The sequence below is a fragment of the Acartia tonsa genome, chromosome 3 (genome assembly GCF_053477335.1).
Source record: "Acartia tonsa isolate MP-2025a chromosome 3, ASM5347733v1, whole genome shotgun sequence".
In the NCBI taxonomy this organism is placed as follows: domain Eukaryota; kingdom Metazoa; phylum Arthropoda; class Copepoda; order Calanoida; family Acartiidae; genus Acartia; species Acartia tonsa.
In genome coordinates, this window is record NC_137262.1 from 24,849,523 (window position 1) to 24,871,357 (window position 21,835).

The following is a 21,835-nucleotide window of genomic DNA, read 5'->3' on the forward strand; positions in this document are numbered from 1 at the left end:
TTTTAGAAAATACTCTCAAATCTTTGTTTTTCTTCCTTGGCCCATTTAAACTTTTTCTGTTTTTCCCATATTTAAATGACAGGTTTTAGTTGTTGAAATTCAACTCCATGACTTAAATTTAAATGCCTTTTTTTGTTCATGTTCATTGTTCAACTAAACTTTGTTAGGCACTATCAGTATTAAATGTGATTTTTCTTAATTAAAACATTGTAATTGTATAAGACAAGAGTTTAAAAGTTCAATTTCTTGATAATGTCATCAGCTTGTTGATGAAAGATCTCAGTAGTGTTATTCTCTTCCTCGCTCTGTTCATCATCATCATCAGCATAGAGCAGAGCATATTCTTCCTTTACTCTGGCGGATAAGGATTTCAACGCCATTGGAGTTGGTACACCTTAACACAATATTAATATTTTTAGCAACAAAAGAAACAAACAGCATTCAAACAACAAGATTGATTCTATTCCACCAAACTACAGGTTTTGATTTAGGATTAAACAAAAATGCCCTCCGTAAATAAGACCTATAACATCTTACATAAAAAATGGAAAAAAAGAAAATTTTAACGGAATGCCCGCATATCATTATCCAGCTTATTTGTATACCTTTATTTATGGTTGATTGTTGATTTTGTTCTGTTACTTGATGTGTTTTGGTTCCACCATTACCAGGAGTCTAAAAAATATTAATATTGATGATCTTATTTCGTTGAATCTCTATACCAAATCTTGCTTAATGAAATACTGTGCATGTAAATGTATTGCATTTGTATTAATTCTCCCTATTGTAGGTTATGCCTGCCAGGAAGCTTTATATGTGCATCAGTCGAGTTTTATAATGTAATATGTTTTTATGCAATAAAATATACCTATTAATTATCAATTTTAAAATGATCATGTAATAAATAAATATTATGCTTCCAGATAATGGGGTTTTATAATCTTTGTCTTATTGTAGATTAATAGAATGTGCGTCTGTCTGTATGGTGCTATATGATTAGAATAGGTACGTTATCCGACTTTAATATTGTCAAACGCTCTGATAATAAACCCTTTAATTGCACGAACTTTGTCAGGAAGTCCTAATTGTGAATATTAATAAGTTGATCATATTTATATTTACGACCAAGGCATTCCCCCTTTCTCATATTCCCGACAACGAGCGGATGCACTGACAAATGATAATAGTAACAATGTATACATAATTATATTTATGACGAATTTGACGATATTTTTTCAAGTTGGCCAAATACTGATATCAAGCCCATCAATACAAATTTCTGTATCTAAGTAATCAAATACTTTTTTGTGGGTAATTACCTGAAGAAAAGCAAATGAAGATTTGAGGGATACAAATGACTGATTATTGAAAGATCTTCTCGCATGTTTGGCCTGTTCATCAATTGTTGGTTTCACAATAGCTGGTGTAAGCGTTAAAGGAGGACTTATGCTTTTTTCAATTCCTGTACTTCTTTTAAAAGTTACCTAGCAATAAGAAATGAATATAACTAAAGCTATTAAAAAAACAGACCACTATATACTAGACATGTTCGACTGTCAATCATATATCTTCTGTTTTTACAGACACAGTTTCACTCTCATTTGGCCTTATTCATTTCATTTTTTCTGTGTTACAAATGTATAACAGTTTACTGTGATATGTATGTATCTTAAATATAAATAATGTTTGCTTGTTGTTAATGCATACAACTTCTATTTTGTTTACAATGATACTGATTCTTGCATTTTGTTAAATAAATTCTTAAACAAACCTCAAAATCTGGAGTTAGATATTTAGCCCTGTTTTCTCCGCTGTTAAACCTTACTTTCTTCATCTCTGTATTTAGAACAGCCGGATTCTCCTGCTGAATGGCAGTTTCAGGAGTCCCAGCCAACCGACTAAATCCCTCTAGGCTAGGGGACTGAAGCATTGAAAACTTGCCCTTGTCAAAAGTATCCTCTAATGTATCATCGAGATCATTATTTCTGTCATCTCCCAAACTTGCAGCTGATATCTTATGTTCAACATTTCCGGGAGATATTGAGTTTGCTCTAATAACTTCAGGAGTGTTACTCTTTGTATCTTCCACAACTGTACTCTTAGTATTTTTACTTGATTCTGGATTTATACTCTTCGCATCATTGACAATCACTGTTCTTGTTTTATTAACACTCATTGGACTGACACCCCAAATGTTTTTAAAAGCTTGCTTTCTCTCTCTAAAAAAAAGAATTATTTTTCTTATCATAAAGTAATTTTACATTATACTTACAAAGATAACATACCTAGTAGGTTTTATTTACACGATTTATCTACTTAAATCGAATTTCCAAATCTCTGGCTTTCAATTTTCTAGTTCACTTGTTTGTTAAAAGCTTTTTTTTAGAATTATAATCTACAGGGAGGGAGGGGACATTGGACTGTAAATTACACTGGTACCTTAGGTTTTATAAAAAAGGATAACTTATTCATTGGCTCAAAAACTTTGACATTTTAAATGTTCGATTCCAAACTACAAAAGGGGTAATTTTGATCATCATTATTGGGAATAAAGATTAAATCATTGTCAATTGTATTATCCCTTTTATATATCTGAAAATGTACCTAATCTTATTAAAAAGTTCTAGCTGCGCTCTCTCTAACTCTTCTTGTTCCCTTCGCATATCCTCCATTTCTTGGAGAGCCTTCTGTAACAAGTCAACAGACACCAGGCTGGAGACCTGCTCTCCATCCTTTATCTGCTCCTCACTTACACTTCTGTGTACCTGAGTTAGGATACTTGTTAGTTATACTTCATATTTTCTTAACACTATCAAAGTTTTAGTTCTTTGGTGCCCAGACACTTCAAGACAAAGGACAAAGTTGGTTTAAAACAATTTAGAATTTTCTAATTTAGCGATAAAAGCAAAATAACGGTGGAATATTATATAGCGGTTTTTGGCGGAAGCGGGGTTTCTTAACCGTTTCTTCACCTTTTCTTCACAGCTCCTATTGTACCCCACCAGAGCAATGGGAAAAATCCTATCTCTCAGCGATGGCTCACAACGTACCGTTCCCAAAAACCATTGCAGTGCCATTTTACGTGACATAAGCTCTATGACAATGACAAAGATGATGAATTAGTTACCTGAGCCAACTGGTCTTCATCAACAGCAAGATTTGTCATGCTCTTACTCTTGGTAGTCGGAGTGGCTAGCTTAGCATTTGTTGGCATGTTGTTAAATTCTTCAAGAAGGTCACCTGAAAGATATTTATATTTTCAGAAATATCCGCAAGATCGTTCAACATGGTTTTGGTAACATAAGAAAAAATAACCTTGCCTTACAGTTTTCTGTCAGACAAAACTAATAGTTATAAACTCCAAAATTGTAACCCTATTTTGGTACCTACAAAAATTTATGTATTAAGAACTTGATTTAAATAAATAAAAAGAATAAGGTCGGTAGGTAGGTAAAAATTTGTTTGAAAGTTGAGGAAAACAAGTTTTTTTTTTAAATGGGAAAGTTTGTTTTATGTATAATATATATTGAATATGTACCTACCTTTGATAAAATCAGATTTTGGTGTGAATTCTTTTTTTTTATCCATTTCTATTTCCTGTTTTTCTTCCTAAAGAAAATTGGATTTATATTTCTTAAGAATCATTGAAAGAATTTGGAAGGAATATGTAATGCAAAACATATTTAGGGAAAGAAAACTAACTTTAGCCTCATTTTGTTCCGTTTGATTGAAAAGGTTTGCAGTATAACTTATTTATTCCTTCTCATTAAGCTTGAGATACGAAAATAGCTATAAAATATAAATTTAAAATTTCTAACCTTTGTAAATGTTGGCGTGAGTGTAAGCCTGACTTTAAACCTTTCTTTGTCAAAAACAGGAGAAGGCGTAGAATCTATATCAAAGAAACATTCTATGACTTTCATTCGGAGAAAAGAAGTATTAATTAGAAATACGTCTGCTAAAAATCAATACTTAATCTATAATTTTTTCATAAATTTTTAATTTATACAATTTTATTACTTAGTAAATCAAAGAATGTCCCTTGAATTGAATTAGAATCCTCATGAACTAAAGAAGAATTCTGATCACTTTCATCTTCCTCCATAGGATCATCAATATCAATTTGCTCATTCTTTTGGTCTATTGCTCTATTGGTGGATTTTTTCTCATTTTGGGTTTCTTGGGCCACATGGCTCATTGGTTTTCTAGTTGGGTAGGTAGAAATATTATGTATCATGTTAGTAAAAATATACTTGGGATATTTGATCCTCCCTTCCCTCCATTTCTGAAGGTTAGGGGTGAAGCAACCATGGAAATTTTAGTACTTAGATCTTACACCTGATTTCCATGTTCTCTAGTAAAGTAAAACAAGCAGTGGGCTCCCCCTTCCACCCCCTTTATTCGATCCCCGTACCTCTAACTGCGTGATCAAACTTACCAATAAATTAATTCCATGTTAGCAAGCTAGATTTAAGACAATTTTTCTCATGTCATAATCTTCCACGTATATTCTACGAATCAACATCCATTAAAGCAACTAGTTTTAACAAAGCATTTAAAGAAATTTTCAAAAATATAAAGTTAAGTCATAACAACATGTTTACATAGTAAATTTCCTGGGAGTTTTAAGCCTAAGCTCCATGGCCTCAAAGCTGCCTGTGTCATCCTCTCTAAGAAGATCCTTGTCCTTTTCATGCATTAACTTCTCTAACTCCAGGAAAGTGGCTGAGTCTCTGAAAATATTAAGATTTTTTTTTTAAACATGAACTTTTTTCGGCATCTTTCAAGTTTAACTTACAAAAATAAACTTAAACACTGTAAAATCAACGCCTCCTTGACGGTAAGCGGGCATGCTACCATATTTACAATAGGTAGGTACTATAAGCTAATTGATATCACTTAAATATGTAGATTTGGTCTTACAACGCACGAAAAATCTGAGAAAAGGTCCACCATGTTTCAGATATTTTATTTCGTTGAATTATTTTTTCAACTAACACCCTGTAATTTTTTCCTACAACTATTTCTTGTTAACCAACCAAACCTTTTATACAAAATAAACCATTCCCAGTGATTTTTCGATTTTGTCGTTGAATTAAAGTTCTAATAAAGAATAATAAGGTACCTAGGAAGATGGCTGATCCAAGCCAGGCTGTCTCTTGGCAGAAACTTTATGCTGTCCCTATCCAGCCTGCGCAAGGGCTCCAGGGGAAAATCTGTAGCAGGTTTGCTTGCAGCGGATGTTTGAATTTTATTTTCTGCATGAGGAGTGAAGGGCTTCTTAAACACATCTTTGCTCTAAACATTTTAATTCTACATAATAAGATTTTCAAAATTAACAAATACTTCAAAATTAGTAAATCTAATATAGTATTGCAAAAAAACCAATGAAATCTAGCTTTTAAAAAATAAATGAAAATGTAGGAGAAAATGGGATACTTAAAACTTTACTTTACCTTAGCAAAGTCAAGTCCTTTTCTGGCTGTTGGATTAGCTGCTGCTGGCTGCTTTTGTGGCAGCTGAGATCTTCGTCGTACAGGCTTTTTTTCAGAGATACTCTGGCGGTGTGGAGCAACAAACATTTCAACTACTCTCTTCTTTTTCTCGGACATTGCTGGATTTGATTTGTGGGGATCACTATTTTCTTTCCTAAACATTATTTAGTCTCTTCATAACAAGAAATCTGATCCTTAAATCTAATACAAGGTTTAAAGTGTTTTAAATCAAGAATATAGGGGCAGTTAAATGCAATGTATTTCCATTTTTTGTCACTTTTTAATGTGTATTTTTTTACTCTAAACAGCATGATAAAAATCTTTTTCATAATTGCTTAGTGAAATCATGATATATGATTTTATGTAATGCATGCAAACAATCTTTTAATCTGAATTGCATTGGTAACTTTGGCAAGAGCATTCACAAGTTGCACAATTAGGTGGATTACTCAAAAAAAAAGAGTTGACTTGTCTTTTGATTATTCTCACTATTACAATTTATAGATTATCATATTCTCAAAAACAAAGTAACTTGAGGTATCCTTTATAGTTGAAACATATCATAGATTTTTTAAATTTTACCTCGAACTAGGGGCAAAAGGATCAGTTTTTTTACCACTTCCACCAAATCTGATTGGCTTAAACTTGTCATCTTTTGTTCCACTGGATGAATGCCCATCATTTCTTTCTCCCAGGGGCCGTTGACTTCCAGCATTGTAATGTTTAGTTGAAGTAGGAGCTCCTACCTTACGGCGGAAAAATACATGCCCACCTTTACCCTGATAAAATTCAAACTTTTCATCAGATGCCTGACCGTCCAGTACCTTGGCAGGTGTCAACTTGCCGGATGAGGCCAAGGCCTCCATTGTCATGGCTTGTCTCTGTGCCTGGCCATAGAAAAATAATAAGTGGTTGAAAAAAATCAACTTTTTCTTAGAAAAATAAACAGTTTAATGTTATTCCTTAGTATCTTAGTAGATACATACTAGTAAATATACTAGTATTGTTTTTGTCAGGATATCTTTTTTTATCTCATAGATTTTTCACTTTTACACTTTCAAATCTAGTTTTATTCCACGCCCGGTCTTAGCATAAACCATTTGGTATATTCCCTGAAAGCACGATCTTCATTGTACAAAGGGCATAATTCCTGACGAAACTCTTTGAGGCTAACCAGTAACCATCAATCAAACGGACAGTAAGATCTTAAGGACAGACAGACATTGCTCTACTTCGATATTATACCTAGTTAAAATAAATTGTAAATTAGCTTATTCAATTATAAAAACCAATTCACTTACTTACACCGTCATATTCAATGATTCATTCAATCCAAACTAATATCAGTGATTTATTTTTCAGTGTTTTAGAAACTTATAAAAGTAGGGGGGGGCGGGGGATGCTCATTTTATCTCTATGGTGCCTGAGAGATTCCAACATTGCTAAGGATGCTCTGCAAAGCGTCCGCATCTTCTGAGAATTGAAATCCATCTCCAAGGTCCTGAGCTAGCTCTTCGTTAAGCGGTAATCGGCTCCTTGAAAAATATTTGTTTATACGGATTTCAAAATAATTTTTCTAATTATAAAATGTATCTTAGTATTTGGTAAAATCTTATTAAATTTTCAGCAAAAAAAAATTATTAACTACATTTTAATATAATAAATCTTATATTCAGAAAAAAAATAAAAACTAGGTAGGTATTAGGTACCTACTCAACTAACCACGTAAAACCTACCTTACTGTAAAATCCCTTTTAGTAGGTAATGAGAGGGGATATTTTAATTTATATTTTTCTAATGGTTTTTAAAGTATAAACACAATGACTATTAATAAGCCCATTATATATCTGAGATTTTTTTTCTAAATTCTTAGTGTTACTTAATTTAATGACATGTGTTTTGTAAGTACACAATAACAGAAAGAATCTTTTTATAAAACTTAACTTACCTTCGAGCATTTATTCTGTCATAAAACTCCATTTTATATTATTTATAACATCTGAAAATTGCTTACATCAAAAGTACGAATGTGTTGAAACTATTTCTTATAACAAACCATTCTTGATATATTTCATTTTTTCACGCAGCTTCAATGTTAATAAAACATCTTTTAAATTGAATCCAACATCAGTTTTTCACAAAAACAGGTATTCAATGCATTTCTTTACAGACATAAATAATAAAACTCCTTTACATACAGTTATTCAAATTTTTTTTCTATGATTGTACACATTTCATAGATAAATTGATTAATAAATCGTGGCCTTTTTGTAAAGGATATGCATGTTGTCTTTATTTTTTATTTCCAGTGTTAAAATTTCCTTATAAATGCAATTGCTCCAATATGGCAATGATTTTAGTTTTATGTATATTTCAGTTCAGATAAGAGTTTTTTAACTTTAAAAATCGCATTAAAAATGTTAGGTAATACATTCATCAATGTAGAATTGGTAAATATATTCCCTAAGATCAAATAGTGAACCAAAAAACCCTCAAAATTGTCCCTAGTCTTCGAGGAATCTAATCTTGTCGGATCTAGCCTTTCGGGGTTATTGCTTACTTTACTTCACCCTTACTTTTTTGTTCAAAATGTTTGATTATTTTTCACCACCAATTTAGGTAAATTACCAAAAAATGTTCTTTTTAAATTAAAGAATTTTTATCTGAACATTTATAACAGTGTGTTCAATATAAAATTTTAATTCTTGTATTAAAAATTTCTTTGAAGTGCAGTCTTTTTGTTTTAATATTCCACATATTCCATCAGATCAAAATATTTCAGTAAAAATATCTTAGGCAAAATAACAGATCCATTCAAAATTTTATAGCTTTTAAATTTTTTTGTTGTAAGATCATAAAAGAAATAAATCATTTTTTTTAATACCTACGAAATAAATAGGTATTCTGTTTAAATAAATTGATGATAATAAAATCGACAATGAAAATTAAAAATGAAACAAATTTAATTAGCTAAATAATAAAATTTTTTAATTCAAAAAAAAGTTTAATGTAAACTAAGCTCGAAAAAGATCAATAAAAACTAAAAAAAAAGCTCAGATACAATAAATAAGAATCACAAAAAATGAATAACCACCAGAAATTAAGTACTAGAATTCAATATTTAAACTGGCTTAAGACTACAATAATAATAATTCATACAGAAATAATAATAAAGACAGATCTTTTAAAAACATGATAATAAAATCATGACACTCGATGAAATAATATGACACAAAAGAGCAAATTCAATCATACAAAGATAAGTAGTGCAAGTAAATATTATTTTAATGTCATATTCTACCTAAAAATAAAAATTCCATTGGTTAAGAATTTTTTCCTTCAATCTTATAACGGGAAACAATGCTTAAATCATTCAGGATTCTGATATCAGAATTTAGTAATTGATAAAAAGTGAAAAGAATAAGATCCATTAATTTGAAATCACCTAATTTTTCCCAAATATTAAAGGAATGAAAAAATATTGGCACTTTATCTTTAGTATCAATGATTACAAAATTCACAAACATTAATTTTGAAAAAATTACATAAAAAATGATTGCTAAAAATTGTCTGTCACACAAGTGTATTTAAAAATTCCTCGTCTTATATAAATAAAAAAACAGCCCAATAAGAGTGTAAACTTCAATTTTGCGTTACTTCTTTTTACAATCATTAATTATAAAACAATGCATATTATATATGGTAATATAATACTAGCAAGTAGCAGTTTATATAGCCCAAAACATCCATTTTGTTTGAAAGCTTATAATTATTGTTAAATGTTGTAACATTCAATACATACATATTTTTTATAGATAATATAAATATATAGTATACTATGGGTAAATGACACATTTGACATTCAAATTTTGTTTTATTCAATCGATCCTTGACAAACCGACCAATGGCTGTTCTTTATCATGTCATGATGAACGCTATTGGAGACTCAAGAGGGCCGAAGTCTAAACAGCTGTAAACTCTTAGAAAACAGCTGATGTTGTGACGCAATAGGATATGGTTGGGCGGTGACGGCATGATTAATCCTCACCAGTGACATGGCGGAACAGATGTGCCATAGATTCTTTGTTGTGTATTCTCCTGAAATAAATTAAAAAAGTTTTAAGATTTTTTAGAATTTTTAGTATCTGCAAAATAATTTTTTTCTCTATCTATTTTGAAGATTTATTTATTATTCTGCAATTGATCCAAACAACGAACCTGATGGCTTCAGCAATGAGTATAGAGATGTCAACAGTCTGTATCTTCTTGGTGATCAACTTCTGGTTGTCCAGGGGGATAGTGTTGGTCACTATCACCTCATCTATGTCAGAATCCTGAAACAAGAATGGGGAATTTAGTGATAAATTGTCCAAGGGACAAAATAATCAAAGTCAGAAAGTGACTTTGCACAAACGATACCAAGTAATCATAACTCCTTCCAAGTTTTTTTGTGGTCTATATATTAAAGTATAACACCAGAGAGAGAAAGGGTTAAATAGCTGTATCTCCACATCGCAACCGCCTTGTTCAACCTATCTATTGGGTCATTGAAAATCAACCAATGGTGTCGCTTATATTAACACAATAAAGTAGCAGAAAATAATTTAGAAGCAGACGAAAGAGGTCTTTGAAAAAGGAAGGGGGGATCTTTTAACAAATGCTTTCAAATGAATGTGATGATCTTTCACCAATATCGCACCAGATATCGCAGAAGTTAGTAACACTTTAACGTCTCTAGTATGATACGATAGGTTCAGACTCAACCCCAACACTTATCCTGGTAGCAAGCAGATACGCTAAAATTTACAACTAATGCTACTTAAAAATGTTCAATTACTACCAGTTCAACCTGTTAGATAGAACTCAACTGTTTAACCTGAAGTGGAGCATCATTAGATAGAACTCACCTGTTCAACCTGAAGTGGAGCATCATTAGATAGGACTCACCTGTTCAACCTGAAGTGGAGCATCATTAGATAGAACTCACCTGTTCAACCTGAAGTGGAGCATCATTAGATAGGACTCACCTGTTCAACCTGAAGTGGAGCATTATTAGATAGGACTCAACTGTTCAACTTAAAGTGGAGCATCATTAGATAGAACTCACCTGTTCAACCTGAAGTGGAGCATCATTAGATAGGACTCACCTGTTCAACTTGAAGTGGAGCATCATTAGATAGGACTCACCTGTTCAACTTGAAGTGGAGCATCATTAGATAGAACTCCATGAGTAGCCATTACATACACCTTCACTGCACCATTCTCTTTCAATATCTAATCAAAATCTTATTTAAAAGTGAAGCTTTTTTATGCCTAAGGATTTGCCTGTCCATTCGTAACGGATAGCTCTTATAGTTTTTTAGACATTTTAGGTTCATTTAAAACATGTTATTTTTTTTCCTTTTTATATGACAAAACAATCCTTTTCATCTGACATAATGATTCTTATGTCTCTCCATAATTGAGTCTTTATTTTAAGCTAAATAAGTTCTGATACTACAGTTTTATCCTACCGTCTAATTTTAAAGCTTCGCTTTACGGATATTGTCATCCTGGTTCTTTCAATTATCCAATAATAAAACCAATGGCACTTCTAATCATAATAGGATTAATGCTATTAGAGAAACAAGAATGACGTCATCAAAACAGCTGATTTATCATGAAAACAATATTTTACCCTTTTATAATGAGCAATCTGTAAGCAGCCTTAACATAAACTCTTTCTCCAAATAATGGTAATGAACAAAGAGCGATGCACGACAAACTACACTTGTTATGAAATAGTTATAATATGTACCTTAGCCGCACTGCTAAGAGGCTTGACATCATCAATGATGTCGTCAATGAGTATGGCAACTTTTCCAGCTACGTCACCAACAACGTACATTGGAGGCTTCTCCTAAAATATTTCTTTTTTTAAATATCAACAAGCAAGGACACGTTCATAATTCACAACATTCATAGGTAAAAGTATGTTTAAATAGAATTTCCCATGTTATTAAAATCCTAACCTACTTATTCCCACTACTTATGTGTGTACTACCCTGTCCCGTTTTAGAAAAATTTTGTTAAAATTTTTGCCCCCAGCCATAATATGGTTGATTTATGCAAAATAATGACCCATGCAAAATATTTTTTCTGTAATGCAAAAATTGCGATGGTACAAGCACTGCAAAATTTTCAAAATTTGCAAAAAGACCTGTTTTTAAAGCTCTTGTACCATCTCAATTTTAAAGATTTTTAAAAAATTTCAATTCTAGTGTGTCAAAATAAACCTGAAATTTACCAAAAAAAATGGGGGCAGTCACAATTCTAACATATGAAGTACAAAGGTGTAGCAAGTAATCTTTCAAAGTAAAAATTGCCAGATTTCATACACAAATAATAGGGTTAGGCCGGATTGGATGGATACAGATATCCGGCTGATCTATAATTCTGGATATCAAGTATTTAGGTTTATATTGACACACTAGAATTGAAATTTCATAAAAATCTTTAAAATTGAGATGAAACAAAAGCTTTAAAAACGGTCTTTTTGCAGATTTTAAAAAGTTTGTACCATCTCAATTTTAAAGATTTTTACGAAATTTCAATTCTAGTGTGTCAATATAACCCTAAATACTTGATATCCAGAATTATGAATCAGCCGGATATCTGTATCTATCGATTCCAGCCCAACCCCATTATTTATGTATGAAATCTGGCAATTTTTACTTTGAAAAATTTAGTGATGCGAATCCGAATCCGGAATCCGGAATCCGCCCAATTTTCGGCCAATTTTGGAATCCGAATCCGGATTCCGGATTCTAAATTGGTAGGCTAAAATTACCGTCTTGAGTTTTTTCTTACAACTCCCTCTTTTTGAAAGCAAAGATCACCCCCCCCCCCCCCCTAGATATACCACACTTTTCTGGGATCTTGCCAGATCAAGTATCAACTGTGGGGAATACCAAAGGATGACTCCATGCAAAATTTGAGCCGGCTCCGGCCAAAACCGGCCGGGATTTTTATAAAAAACCGTTTTTTTCCGGTTTTTAGGGGGTATCTGTAAATCAAGCCCTCTCCTGGGTACCCCCAAATGATGATTTTTGATTTAAGGTCTGATCTGAATTCCTCAACACTGGATATGACCCCTAGAGTTGAAAAAACGGTTAAAATCCGGTCTTTTGACCGGTTTCCGGCCATTTCCGGCCCAAAAAAAAAATTTTAAAAATCAAAATTTCATCTAAAATTAAAAAATATATGCTTTAAATTCCATTTTTCATTAATAATTTTTCAAAAAACAAAAAGCTTAGGTAATGAAGATAATTTTAACAACTTAAAATGTGAAAAAAGGTTGAAAATTGACAAACTTATGTCAATTTGAAAAAAGTTGGTAAATCCTAAAAATTTGACGGATTTATACATACATTTCAGAATTTAGGTTGACTTTGGTCTTTAACACACGCAATATCAAACAAAATTACAATGAGAGGGTCTAAATGTTTTCCTTAATCCAAATTCTACATTCCCTGGCGGTTCCAGGGATATATCAGTAAGGCTTGTCGGCTGGCCAGAAAGCTTTTAACAGGCGGCTGACTAAAGGCCGGAGTTGATGGTTTTTAATAATATTTAAGTCAATTTTCAATGATAAGATAACGAGTTCAATATACAGTGTGTTTTTTTTATGAGAACTTTTTTGAAAGCAATTTTACCCCACTTATAGTTATCAGAATTTAATGATTAATGGCTTATTTTCTTCGTTTTTTAAGGGAAATTATGAAACAACAAAAAAAATTACAGTTTTTGTTGAAAAAGTACAGTAAAGTTGAAAATTAAAAACTTAGGTGTCAACATATAAAAATGGTTTTAGCGCATTTTTCTTAAAAAAATGGATTTTCTGTAGTCGACTTTGGGGGGCCAGTACTTCCTCCCTGGTTGAGATATGACCTTCAAACTTTGATATGTTCTAGTACATGTCCCTAATAGTATCTGTATACATTTTTAGCTCTATATCTCAACTTTGAAGTGTTTAGCAGCCATTCTTGCAAAAGGTTGATTATTTGAGCATAAGAAAAATGCGCTAAAACCATTTTTAGATGTTGACACCTAAGTTTTGAATTTTAGATTTTGCTGTACTTTTTCAACAAAAACTGTAATTGTTTTTGTTGTTTCATAATTTCCCTTAAAAAACAAAGAAAATAAGCCATTAATCATTAAATTCTGATAACTATAAGTGGGGTAAAATTGCTTTCAAAAAAGTTCTCATAAAAAAAACACACTGTATATATATAACAATTTGGAATTTGTTAATTACAATATCACATTTAGTTTTTTTCATAAATTAATTATAATTTAATATACAATTTAATATACAATTTAATAGTTTTTTGTAGCGAAGCTACTCCACAATTTAAAATGTGTGTCTGTCCGTATGTCCATATGTCAGGGGATGAACCTCTAATTAAGATATATGTCTGAGTTTTTCTGTGTACATTCCTCTCAGCATCTAATCTAATTCCGTCTGTCTGTTGGTTAGGCTCAAAATAGTTTCATTAATTTTTTGTTTGTAATATCTTAGTCCACATCTGCTCTATAATCCACTTTGTCCATTTGCCCACTTTGATCAATGTACTATTTATGTATGTTGTAATCCTTGTTGTTTGTTATTACAAAAATTTATTTATTGCCAAAATTTTAAGTTTATCCTTTTTGCTAATCCATACCTTGTAGAATTCATATTTAAAGTGGTTAATAAGTGGCGCACATATTGAGTAAATCCTTATTGCATTGTTTATTTGAGTTAATCCTTATTGTATTAAAATACACTGTTCAATTTACATTAGAAGCAGATAGTAAGTTGCACATCTATTGAGTTAGTCCTTATTGAATTTCTAATACATTGTTCAATTAGTATTTGGAGCAGTTAATAAGTTGTGCACATATTGAGTTAATCCTTATTGTATTACCATACACTGTTTAATTTGCATTTAAAGCAGATAATAAGTTGAACATATATTGAGTTAGTCCTTATTGAAAAAACTATTAAATTGTATATTAATTTATGAAAAAAACTAAATGTGATATTGTAATTAACAAATTCCAAATTGATATATATATATATTGAACTCGTTATCTTATCATTGAAAATTGACTCAAATATTATTAAAAACCATCAACTCCGGCCTTTAGTCGGCCGCCTGTTAAAAGCTTTCTGGCCAGCCGACAAGCCTTACTGATATATCCCTGGAACCGCCAGGGAATGTAGAATTTTTATAAAAATCCCGGCCGGTTTTGGCCGGAGCCGGCTCAAATTTTGCATGGAGTCATCCTTTGGTATTCCCCACAGTTGATACTTGATCTGGCAAGATCCCAGAAAAGTGTGGTATATCTACCCCAACCCCCCCCCCCCCCAACACACCACCTTCCCCCCCCCCCCCATTTCTTCCCACATAAACAACGTTGATATACCAGCTAATAGCACAGAGTTCTCATTGTCACGCCAGCGATCACGTGATGAACTATTCAATTCCAAGACCTCAGATTGGACAGCCAACGATCACGTGATGAAGTGTAATCCACTCAACATCAACAAACCCTCTAATTGGCTGTACAGTGATCACGTGACATAAAAATATACACACTCTCATTGTCAGGCCAGCGATCGAGTGATGAGCTATTCAATTCCAAGACCTCAGATTGGACAGCCAATGATCACGTGATGAAGTGTAATCCACTCAACATCAACTAAACCCTCTAATTGGCTGTACAGTGATCACATGACATAAAAATATACTCACTCCCGTTAGAAAATACCAAGCACATTTTCATGCTTCATTTGTTTTTTAAAAAGCCTTTTAAAATACTGCTAGAATCCGGAATCCGAATCCGGAATCCGTCAAAAATAAGAATCCGGAATCCGCAAGAATCCGTCACTTTTTTTGACGGATTCCGAAGGAATCCGGAAACCGAATCCGGCCCAAAAATTCGACGGATTCGCATCCCTAGAAAAATTACTTGCTACACCTTCTTCCATTATATGTTAGAATTGAGACTGCCCCCATTTTTTTTGGTAAATTTCAGGTTTATATAGACACACTAGAATTGAAATTTTGTAAAAATCTTTAAAATTGAGATGGTACAAGAGCTTTAAAAACAGGTCTTTTTTGCAAATTTTAAAAACTTTGCAGTGCTTGTACCATCGCAATTTTTGCATTACAGAAAAAATATTTTGCATGGGTCAATATTTTGCATAAATCAACTATATTATGACTGAGGCAAAAATTTTAACAAAATTTTTCAAATCCGGGACAGGCTAGTGTGTACATATTTGTCCTTTTCAATCTTATTATTTCACCTTAGGATGCATTGGTGGAAGTGAATTCCCAACAGTGTAAATTCTGTTCTGATCCACAAAATCCTGAACAAAAGAAACCAATTAAAATAATCATTAAAATCTAACCAATAATAATTTTTCGTTTTTCATAAAGAAGCTGAAAAAAATTAATCAATAAGCAGGAGAAAAATATGAAGATTGGTTGTACTAACCTTCCCTAAATTATAGTATAAATTTGCCTTTTGTTTTGAGAATCTCTCCTTTCAGCAGAGCCAGACACATAATACCTGTTCTATTACATAAATTATATGTTAGAACTTATTTCAATACTTTTTTTGTGGAAAATATTCTCTTATATAAAATATAAGGCAGAGTATGAAAATTGTCTTTATAGTTCAAAATTATGTGTATCTTTTAATTACAAAGAATGAATTTAAGTTTAATTGACAGTATTTTTCCTTTCTGTTGTTTTCTAATACTATTGTATGAATTTCAATTATTTAATGAGATCTTTATGGTATTCTCCCTTTAACCGACTTGTGGACCGAAGAAATAGATCCAACTTATTTTCAACAGTAAAAACAATGTATCTAATCCTCTTTGTGGCTCTTTTTTGCCCTTACTTAACCCAACCTAAAAAAAATACGTGTGGCGTTTTCCTCTCTCGGACCAATGTAATTCTCATCAGAAAGAAGATATTTAAGCCATGTAGATTTGATAATTCTTTGTTTCCATTTCCCTTCTTCTACTTTATTTCATTCCCCTTACCTGTTCTTCATTGGGTGGTGGGCTAGCCCTGCCATCATCATCATTCCTCTCGTCCTCCTTGCACTCTCCGTGCAGCACAGCAATACAAACACCCAGGCGGTCAGCCAGTGACGTAGCACGTCTTGCTATCGGTGGGTTCTAAAACAATATTTTTCAAATTAAACTAAAATTTTAAAATCTTTCGATTTTCAAATCATATTGATTTAAGAATGTATGTAATACTGTGCTTTATTTGGAAAAAAAATTCTTATAGGTAAATTTATGTGTTCTAAGAATTTCAAACAGGTTTAGAACACTAGAATAAGGCAAGGCATTAGCTTAAATGAGGTACAATGTGGAACTGTGAAGAAACGGCGCTTTGAAGTCTAAAACGAATAACTAAATTTTAACAAAAATAGTAGGACAAAATAATAACATACTGACGTTCGACAATGCAATTATAGAGAAGCAAGGCTGGATCATAATTCATTACCTTTGCGACAATAACAGTATTAAGATAGTTGGGGATACTTTCAACAATGTACTTGAGGAAGAATGGAGAGGTTCGTAGGTTGTCCATGCGACAAGAAAAGAATCCCAAAGATTCCTAAGAGTCAATTATTTCACAAAAGTTATACTTAATAATTATATTTAGAGAGAGAGAGAGGGGACAATGGGCTGTTTATTACACTAGTCCGCAAAGTTTTATAAAAACATTTTCGTAATAGTTGGCTTAACAACTTTGGGGACTTCAGTGAATTTAGATTGGTTGGTTTATTTAGTTGATTGTTCAAACGTTTCAACCACTAATTTTAATCAATAAGGTGTAATTTTGTGTTATCATTGGGGATGTACAGTACATCAATTTATGAAAAAGAAAACCATGAAGTTGCTCTTAAGCCTAAGTTTTGAAAGATTAGTTTGTGAAATTCCTTGGAGTGTAGATCAACAGTTATTATATGGCTGAAGCCCGCCTTGACGCACATCTCGGCTATCAACTTCAAGGAAATGTTGCCACGCCTCTTCATCTTGGTTTGCTGACTGTAGGGCAGACAGGGCAGAACACCTACAAATATGTCAGAAAATATAGTAATATCATTTAATTTAAAAGTCCTTTCGTTGTTGGGGAGAAGATGGGTTCGAATCTCGGCTCAACACGCATCATAACTAAAAAAAATAAGTTCCTACTGTTGCTATGTCAGAAGCGCGCCATTAATATTTAGAATAGGATTGCCTTGGCCCAAAACAGGAGGTGCAACTTATAACCATGCAAAGTTAGGACTTCCATACAAAGGTCGTGCAGTAATAGAGCTGTTTGTCTGTTGGGTGTTACATATTTTACTTCCAAGGAAGTTTGGAAAGATTGGCTACCCTTAGATATCCTAGGTTGTTGGGCATAACTGAATCATTATTCAAATTATCAGAGATAGTTTTTAAAGTTTTAATTATTTAAATATTTAAAAATAGTTGTAGATATTATAACGGAAATGCAAATATTATTAGCATATTAAATACTTGTTTGCAATCTTACTGTATAAAAATCGATAATTGCAACTTGCAATCAGAGAAAACAAATAATGTCAATATGTAGCGCAGCAACATTTTACATTAGGCTACCATTTTTTAGCCTTACCTTGATTTAATTACAGAATCAAATTAATAAAGTTATTTTTTAATTTTGTACCTTAAATGAAAGTTAAAAAAAAAAACAGTCTGGACAGAAGAACGGACATAAAACTTAGTATAGAGTTGCTGTATTTCAAACAATTAACCTTCTTATTGTACCTACACAATTACATATAAAATATAACACTAGAACAAAAATAACTTTTAACTATTTCAAATAAACAGCTTTTAGTTATCCATAAATCTTATTGAAAACTTAAACTTGTTTAATTTTAAAAGAAGCTACGTCTTGGTCAAATAAACCAGTTTAAAATCAAATAGAAAAATAAACTTTAATTGACAAATCAAAAAAATTGAAAAATTTCAAAAAAATATTTCAAAGAGGAGAACACCCTTAGAACTTACCAATAATGTTCTTGCAGTTACTGGTCTTGCAAGCATATGCCATTATCAACAGTTCCCTAAAAATGTTTTTGTATATAAAGGAATGTGTGATTTTTGTATAGATCTCGTATTCAAGTAGGTATCTTTTTTGGAAACATGTGTTCAGAAAACTTTTCGACACCCTCCCCCCCACTTTTTAGCTTCAGAAAGAAAAAGAAAGGGTGAGGGGGTTTATAATTTTTTTTAGGGGAAGGGGGGGATTTTTTCTAGGGGCAATTTTTCTTTGGAGGAAGGGGGTACTGATATACTTTTATATAAGGATTAGCCAGATCAGACGTACGTGCGTAATATATTATACAGATTAACATTAATATATAGATTAACAATGCTAATTTCAATCTTCTAAAAAGGTATAATATTATTGCTTGGATTTTACACTAGACTTTTACGTTTCCTCATTAAGGGAAATACGCAGCGTGCTAACCCCTTCACCCCCACCCCCTCCCCTACCACTGGATGAACAAACTGACCCATAAATGAGATCCATATTAGCAAGCTAAATTGACGATAATTCTTCCCCTGTCATAATATCCACTTTTATTATACATTCATTGTTACTTACATGACAACGTCGTTGACATTTTCTGCGGCAGTCTGTAGCAAATACACATCTTTTCCACGCACAGATTCTCTTATATCTACCATGGTTTCCCTGCAAAATATGAAACAAGGATGATTACTTTTATGGAAAATTGTCTATAATGCGATGCTATAAATACATCTGTATAGAATGGCGGAGAACCAGTTCTAATCCAGTTAATATTAATCGGTTTCGAAGCCATACTGTAATAGTTATTTAACGCATCGTATTATAAACAGCTTTCCATGGATATAAAAAAGGTACATTTATAAGATTAAAACCAATTTTTTAGACCAAAGATACCAAAGGCACGGGCTAAAACAAACTAGTTTTTAATCTTATGATTGTACATTCTTATTTTGAAGAAAACTGGATATAATACGATGCTATAAATAATTTTTTCGTATGGCGGAGAACCGGTTCTAATCTAGCGGAAATTAATCGGTTTCAAAGCCTTACAGAAAGAGATTTTTCTAATAACATAGTATGATAGTACCTTACCTACATAATCTTCAAAGAAGTCACAATTCAAATATAAATTTTATGGAAAATTCTTTTGTGTAAATGTTTAGCCTCGCCCTCAAATAAGCATATTTAAAATGTAAGGATGGACATTATGGTAGGTCTTGAATGTAAACCCCCATGCAAAATTTGAAATATGTCACAAGATAATTCAGTGTTGCGAAGCCGGAGCCGGGAGCAGCCATATTTTGCAGGAGCCGGAGCCGTAATTTTCGTTAAAAAACGGCTCCGGCTCCGGACTAGATAAACAAAGAGATTTTTTATAAATTATAATTTGGTAAATCTGTTTTGTCATGTGCAAATGCCCCTTTTAAGTTTTTCAAGTCCATTTTTATCAAAAATTGTACTTTTAAAACCTTCAAAAGTCAAAAATAGACGTGGGAAAAAAATATGTCGAGTTTTTCTTGATTTTAGGTCGGAGCCAGAGCCGGAATCATCACAGACGGCTCCGCGGGGCCGGAGCCGCACCAAAATCAAACGGCTCCGCAACGCTGACAAGATTGTTCATAATTTTTTTTAATTAACCTTAATTTTCAATATGTAATCTTAAAGATTTCTAAAAAAAACTTTGTATGTAAATACCTGTTAGAATTATGAGTAACATTGCAAGCTCCCAACTCAATGCCCAAATGGTTGGCAACATCCTAAAAATAACAATCCAATAAATCTATTTTGATGGGATAATATGACGTTTAAATAGTAGTTAGACTTAAACAAAGCGTTTGATACAATATATTTACATCAACATTAAACTTTGAGTGACAGACTGTTTTGAACGATTTGACGGACATGAGATTAAGTAGCTATAGAATAACTATGCTTCTATATTAAGTAGCTTAATAAATAACCTTAGTATTTTTATTAAAAAGGTAGTTGCACGAAATGCATTTGAACTTAAATTTAGTTAACCGCATATTTTTTCCTGGTCAATGGTTTCAACTACATCCATAGGGCATATATTTGAAAGAATTTTAACTTTCTATCATGTAATTTTAAAAATATCAAGATTTGAAAATCGTATTCTTATGATACATCTGCAATTCATATAGCTAACCTATTTTCACAAAAACAACATAATTGTTTGTTATTCATTGTAATGTAAAATTATAATGTTTGATGGTATAATTGTAACTTATACTTAAAATCGTTTTCTATAATGCCCTTCATGCAACTATTCTTTTCATATAATATGAGATGAATATAAAACTAATTTTTTAGGCAAAGCCATTCTACAATCTACAAGTACTTAATCCATTTCGATGGTTTTTACCTTGGCAAGACCAGGATGTGAGTTGCCTGCCAGCAGGACCATGCCAGTCTTTCCTCGATCCATTTCTACAAATTCTGAAATTTAGCAAAAAAATTTCTTAGAAATAAATCATAAATTTCTTAGGTATATCACGGTTTTATATTATTCCTTTAAAAAATCAACTTTTATACAATAAAACTAAGTTCTTAATTAAGAAGTGTTTTTCTTCATGTTTTTGTTTACACTTTGCTGTAGTTGTTATCAATAGAACATAACAACAAAAATAGAGTCCATTATAGGTATTTAACTAAAGACAAACTAAGAATTTTTAAATTATTTGAATGCTTAGTTAAATAAACTTGGTTTATACATTTAACGTCATTCTTATATTCAAAGAGAATAAGTATCTTTTCCTCGAAAACGTTACTAATAAAACTGTACTTATCTGATGTAAGAAAAACCAATAGTTTGGTTAATGAACGTATTTCATCTACTATACCTAACTAACTTAAACTGGTAAAAACTTACAATACATTTTTATTTCATGGAAAAATCTACATATTGATTTTGATTGTAAGTCTATTATTATAAAAAAAATATCTTTATATAATAACAAACAGCTAAAATAATGTATCTTTAATGATGAAAGAGTTTAAAAAATCCTCGAAACAGGTTGTCTAGATTGTGTTGACAGTAAGGTACTGATACTGCACTCTTGTCTATAATGTCAGGGGAAAAGAAATAATCATTAATAGTTTAGTGTATTAATTCAAGGGTTATAGAAAGACTCTTTTTTGCTATGGTCCCCTAGCACTTAAAGGATGACGGAGATGCCAAGAAATAATAGCCTAAACCCA

General features: G+C 31.9%; 2 protein-coding genes across 5 annotated transcripts; both read right to left on the reverse strand.

Annotated features, from left to right (window-relative positions):
- Window positions 1-158: 158 nt before the first annotated feature.
- On the reverse strand, window positions 159-7,507 carry LOC145313714 (uncharacterized). 2 transcript variants are annotated; one of them, XM_080153265.1, is made up of 16 exons: window positions 7,444-7,507; window positions 6,919-7,030; window positions 6,078-6,382; window positions 5,457-5,649; window positions 5,126-5,298; window positions 4,617-4,733; window positions 4,042-4,205; window positions 3,819-3,892; window positions 3,543-3,609; window positions 3,128-3,240; window positions 2,605-2,765; window positions 2,128-2,219; window positions 1,772-2,094; window positions 1,320-1,484; window positions 606-675; window positions 159-394 (listed from the first exon to the last, which is right to left on the reverse strand). In XM_080153265.1, the coding sequence occupies exons 1-16, from the start codon at window positions 7,473-7,475 to the stop codon at window positions 231-233; spliced, it is 2,325 nt and encodes a 774-aa protein (XP_080009391.1). In that variant the 5' UTR covers window positions 7,476-7,507; the 3' UTR covers window positions 159-230. The 2 variants fall into 2 exon arrangements, with proteins under 2 accessions (XP_080009391.1, XP_080009389.1); XM_080153263.1 differs by having other exon boundaries at window positions 1,772-2,219.
- Window positions 7,494-21,092, reverse strand: LOC145313717 (phosphoribosyl pyrophosphate synthase-associated protein 1). 3 transcript variants are annotated; one of them, XR_013877473.1, is made up of 14 exons: window positions 21,000-21,092; window positions 20,312-20,373; window positions 19,190-19,279; window positions 18,589-18,644; window positions 17,486-17,623; window positions 17,051-17,160; window positions 16,579-16,716; window positions 15,832-15,894; window positions 11,293-11,394; window positions 10,683-10,769; window positions 9,714-9,829; window positions 9,163-9,593; window positions 8,159-8,796; window positions 7,494-7,871 (listed from the first exon to the last, which is right to left on the reverse strand). XR_013877473.1 is itself a non-coding variant. In XM_080153270.1 (12 exons), exons 1-12 carry the CDS (start codon window positions 21,060-21,062, stop codon window positions 9,533-9,535), a joined length of 1,086 nt encoding a protein of 361 aa, XP_080009396.1. In that variant the 5' UTR covers window positions 21,063-21,092; the 3' UTR covers window positions 7,494-9,532. The 3 variants fall into 3 exon arrangements, 1 of the variants encoding a protein (XP_080009396.1); XR_013877472.1 differs by having other exon boundaries at window positions 7,494-8,796; XM_080153270.1 differs by having other exon boundaries at window positions 7,494-9,593.
- Between the last annotated feature and the right edge of the window lie 743 nt (window positions 21,093-21,835).